General features: G+C 44.9%; 1 protein-coding gene across 6 annotated transcripts in view; it reads right to left on the reverse strand.

Moving 5' to 3' along the window:
• Window positions 1-4665, reverse strand: part of KIAA0753 (KIAA0753 ortholog) — a 55691-nt gene that overhangs the window by 7933 nt on the left and 43093 nt on the right. For 5 of the 6 annotated variants that reach the window (XM_024127690.3, XM_028498810.2, XM_028498808.2 and 2 more), the window contains 2 exons: window positions 3476-3596; window positions 2751-2975 (listed from right to left, as the gene is read on the reverse strand). In XM_024127690.3, coding sequence (XP_023983458.1) covers window positions 2751-2975; window positions 3476-3596 — 346 coding nt within the window. Of the gene's footprint in view, window positions 1-2750; window positions 2976-3475; window positions 3597-4665 lie in introns of those variants that run through there. The other variant, XR_008619163.1, reaches the window with a different exon arrangement.

A 4665-nucleotide genomic window follows, 5' to 3' on the forward strand; every position in this document is an offset into this window, starting at 1 on the left:
TGGCCCCGCCCGCCCGGCGCCTGCGCTCCGCAACGGGAGAGGCCACAACAGTGAGAGGCCCCCGTACCACAAAAAAAAAAAAAAAAAAAAAGCATTATCACCTTAAGCCTTCCCTTCCAGAATCACTCTTTTATTTATATCCAGTTTATATCACCTGCCCCATTTGACCACCGGAACAGTGCTTTTCTCCACGTGGAGGGAGGAGTGGAGACATTAAGAGAAAAACTCAGCTTACTTCTCCCTCACCCAAGAGGCTATCAGATGAAGTCAACTGTCTTTGGATGCTTTTTCAAGATTTGATCAATATACTTCTCATCTTGGGAACACTCAAATAAGAAACAAAACAAGGGAGATCAAAAACAGAGCCAGAATATTTAGATGTGCTGTCACTTGAGGGTCAAGGACAGGAGAGGAGAACATCTGTGAAATTCAGGCGTATTTTAATAGATCTGACTGCAACATCTTAACCTATTAGTCCTTTTAAACTCAGAGAGCTTTCCCCTACACCTACAAAACAACTATGAACAAACTGTATCGTGAGTCAGGTGGTAAGAACATACGAGGAACAGTCCATCTTCCTTAGCTTATTTTGGATTTCCCAAGATGCCAGTTAGCCTAACCAACCCAGACAGGTTCTGTGCAAACCAGTGAGTGTGCTACAGGACTGCGTGTTAACACGTGGAAGCGAGTCAAGTGTACCTACTCTCCTCTCCAGAAAATAAATGCGCATCTCAACAGAACAAAGGGTCTCATATGCTTTGAAGGGTATGTATATTAAGAGAAGTCCCAGGACTTCAGGGGACTAAACATGAGAGATAGAACATAAGTGATTAGCTCTGATCTCACCCAAAAGCCCACCAAAATAAAAGGAGATAAATGAACACATAAATCTGCAAGGAGAAAAAGACAAAACTAGATAAGAAATGTCCAAGATTTTCGTTAGATAAAAAGCACATGGAAGAATCAAAATTGACTCAGCAGTACAGAGGAAAAATACAGAGGAAGCTGAAACCTTAGGGTACATAGAGGGAGATGCCAAGGAAAAGCAAGCTGATCTGTCTCACAAAACATGTCTCACAGAAAGACTCTGGAAGTAAGAGAACCAGGAACCATGAAAGTGGAATGAAGGATCTGGTAGGAAATGAGGTAACTGGCTGAGAATCTGCAGAACAAGCAGTTAGACTGATGGGTCTCCACGTCTGCTCCTGGCAGCTACCTGACGATCCCTGCTTGACCCCCACAAAAAAAGGAAGGTATATTCTTTGGAAAAAATAAACCAGTGATTTGGGACTTTCCTGGTGGTGCAGTGGTTAAGAATCCGCCTGCTAATGCAGGGGACACAGGTTCGAGCTCTGGTCCGGGAAGATCCCACGTGCCGCGGAGCAACTAAGCCCGTGCACCACAACTACCGAGCCTGCGCTCTAGAGCTCACGAGCCACAACTACTGAGCCCGTGTGCCACAACTACTGAAGCCCGTGCGCCTAGAGTCCACGCTGTGCAACAAGAGAAGCTACCACAGTGAGAAGCCTGCGTACCGCAACCAAGAGTAGCCCCTGCTGGCCGCAACTAGAGAAAACCCGCGTGCAGCAACGAAGACCCAACACAGCCAAAAATAAATAAATAAAGTAATAAACCAGTAATTTAAAACCCAGCCAAATCATCAATCAAGTATGAAGACAGACACCTTCAAACATGTAAAGTCTCAAGAAATGTCCTCTAATACACAAAGCAGTATAGGCTCCATCAAAGTAAGAGAGTAAACCAAGAAAGAGGAGGACACGTGCAAACAGAAAACAAGGACCCTAACATGGGAGGGAGAATCTCACAGTCAGTGTGGTTCCTAGGACAAGAACCACACCTGTAGACCTAGAAAGCAGCTGGGCCAGACTGAGATAGAAGGAAAGAAGGCCTCAGGAGAAAGAGTGGGGGTGGAGGCGAGAAACAGAGATTAATCAACATATCTGATCATGAGGAAAATTATGTTCGGACGTGTTGGCTAGTATGTGGGGAACGATAATAAATACATAAAAGAATAAGCAAATTAAAAAGCGGCAATTATTAACTCCTGGAATACGTTTGAAACTTGTTCAAGAAAGAAATATAATCATGGTACACTGCTTGGCTCAATGATTAAGATTATCTGCCTGTATGTAATAAGGTGATACTCATGAGGAATTTAAATTTGGGCTCCATTTTAAAAGAAGGAATTTACACACATCTTTCAATTAACTATTTACATAAAAGAAGGCTACCCAGTCTTCAAATATTTAGTAGCAGTGGGACTGTTTTCTGACCCCACAAAACTCCCCTTCTCAGGGGAGGTGACAGCCAGAGGAGAAGGGTAAGTGTAGCAAAGTCTGTAGACCTGCTGCTCCTAGTGTAAGTTCGTCCCAACCGTGAAGATTTCATGATCATAACTGTTTCCTGCCCAGTAATAATCTGTGTTCTCTGATGACAGCCCTCGGTAACAGCAACAGGAAACCTGTCCTGACTTGAATATCGTGCCTCTACCTAAGGAGGGGAGTCTGCAGAACGCTCCTTTGGATGCCATCAGCCACGCTGTTTCCCGATCTCCTCTCCCTGAAGAAAGGCATTTAGCAGAGAAAGCCTGTTCACTAGCCCCGAAGCAGCCACTGGAACTCCAGGGCGCAAAAGCACGGCCTGAGACCCTGGCCAGGCCTTTCTCCAGCCTTTCCGTAAGTTGACACGTGGCACCCAGTTCCTCAACAAAGCACAGACCTTCTACTGACCTTTCAGCTATCAGCCACGGGTTGAAGGAGCCCACGGCCTCGTGCGCAATAACGCGGAGGTACTGCTCGAAGCGGCGGCAGTAGTCACCGATGCTGTGCCGCATGCCCCGCGGGACAAAGAGGGCAGCTCGGCCTTCCTCCTGCTGAGCATCTTCTGAAAGGGGGAGAAGGGGAGCCTCTCTTTTCTCCGGTCTCTCCTCTGTTCCCGCACTTTCGTCTAGGGAACTGAGAGCAAATAAAAATGATGAGAGCATTCAAAATCATCTGCAAGCGAGGGTAAACTGTTAATTCACCCTGACGGTTTGACAACCAAAGGTTTACCTTCATTTCCCTTCCTCACACTGAACAAAACGCAACATCTTATCACCACTCATTGTTTCTCCTTTACACCGGACTAACCCTCCACACAGGAGGAACATGTGTCCCACGGACAAAAGAATTCTTAAAGCAGATCTTGCAGTAATTACCTGCACAATCACCTGTGCCAGTGTGATGCTTTCAATCGTAAAAACCAGCTAAATGTTACTGAAAGGATCCTTGAGATGCAACACACTCAATGCCCATCTTAGAAGCACTACTATTTTACTGGGCCATCTTGGAGTTTGTCAAGATCTTGGTCAAAAGAAGAATCTCTCTCTGTCTTGTGGTAATTGAAGGAATGTGAAATCCAACAACATCAAAGGCAACCAACTACAATGAAATCAGACAGTCTAGTTACCACTTACGTGCCATTGCAGGGCCTTTCTAACACGATGTTCACATCTGGGTCTTTGCGAGCTGCTGTCTTTGTGATCCTGATTGGATGAGGAGAAAGACGCCTTTCACTTACTGCTGGGATTTTTTGGTCTAGAAAAGGAGAAGCATAAAATGACTGCCTATAAAGAAATGCTGGTGTGTATATCAGAGCTGTGTTGGTGGCCAATAACCTGTGAGGAAATCATGGGCACATCTCTTAAGCATAAAGGTTGCATTAGCAGTGCAAAGGGAAAAAAGTGCCCTTGTTTTATATGAAAAGGGGAATTTAGAAGTCCCCAAGAGGGACTTCCATGGTGGTCCAGTGGTTGAGGATCTGTCTTGCAATACAGGGGACACCAGTTCGACCCCTGGTCGGGGAACTAGGATCCCACATGCTGCGGGGCAATTCAGCCCGTGCGCCACAAGTGCAGAGCCTGCACACCACAACTGGAGAGCCCGAGCGCCGCAACTACTGAGCCTGTACGCTCTGGAGCTCATGCGCCACAACTAGAGAGAAGCTTGCGACCACAGCGAGGACCCCGCGTGCTGCAACAGAAGATCCCGCATGCCGCACCTAAGACCCGATACAGCCAATAAATAAATAAATAAATAAATAATATTAAGGGGACTGTCCTTAAAAAAATAAAAAAGTTACCAAGAAACAAACCAATGAGGAGTCAGTTTCAAGAAATAAAGAACTTGTTTAAAAGCTTCTGTCAGCTCTTTGGAAGACTCTTTGAAGAGGTCTGTGCAAAGCCAGGTTCCACTAGGATCCAGCCCCCATTCCGAGGAGTATTAAGCAGTTGGGTTTGTTTTTTAAGCTTTAAATGATTTGATTACTGGAGAAGGAAAAAAACCAGTCACATCTGAACACTTAATTAGCTGATTTAATTTGTCTCTGGGCTTCGCTGGAAAAATCTGCATGATGATAGTCAAAACATTTAACTTATTAACTATACCTTGCAGGCTTGACAGCTCTTTTGAGTTTTGGATTATTTATCATTTTAAATGCATTTCAAATGTAGAATCCCACTACTGGCATATACCCAGAGAAAATCATAATTCAAAAAGACACATGCACCCCAGTGTTCATTGCAGCACTATTTACAATAGCCAGGTCATGGAAGCAACCTAAATGCCCATCAACAGATGAATGGATAAAGAAGATGTGGCACATATA

This window comes from Physeter macrocephalus, chromosome 14, assembly GCF_002837175.3.
Source record: "Physeter macrocephalus isolate SW-GA chromosome 14, ASM283717v5, whole genome shotgun sequence".
NCBI lineage: Eukaryota > Metazoa > Chordata > Mammalia > Artiodactyla > Physeteridae > Physeter > Physeter macrocephalus.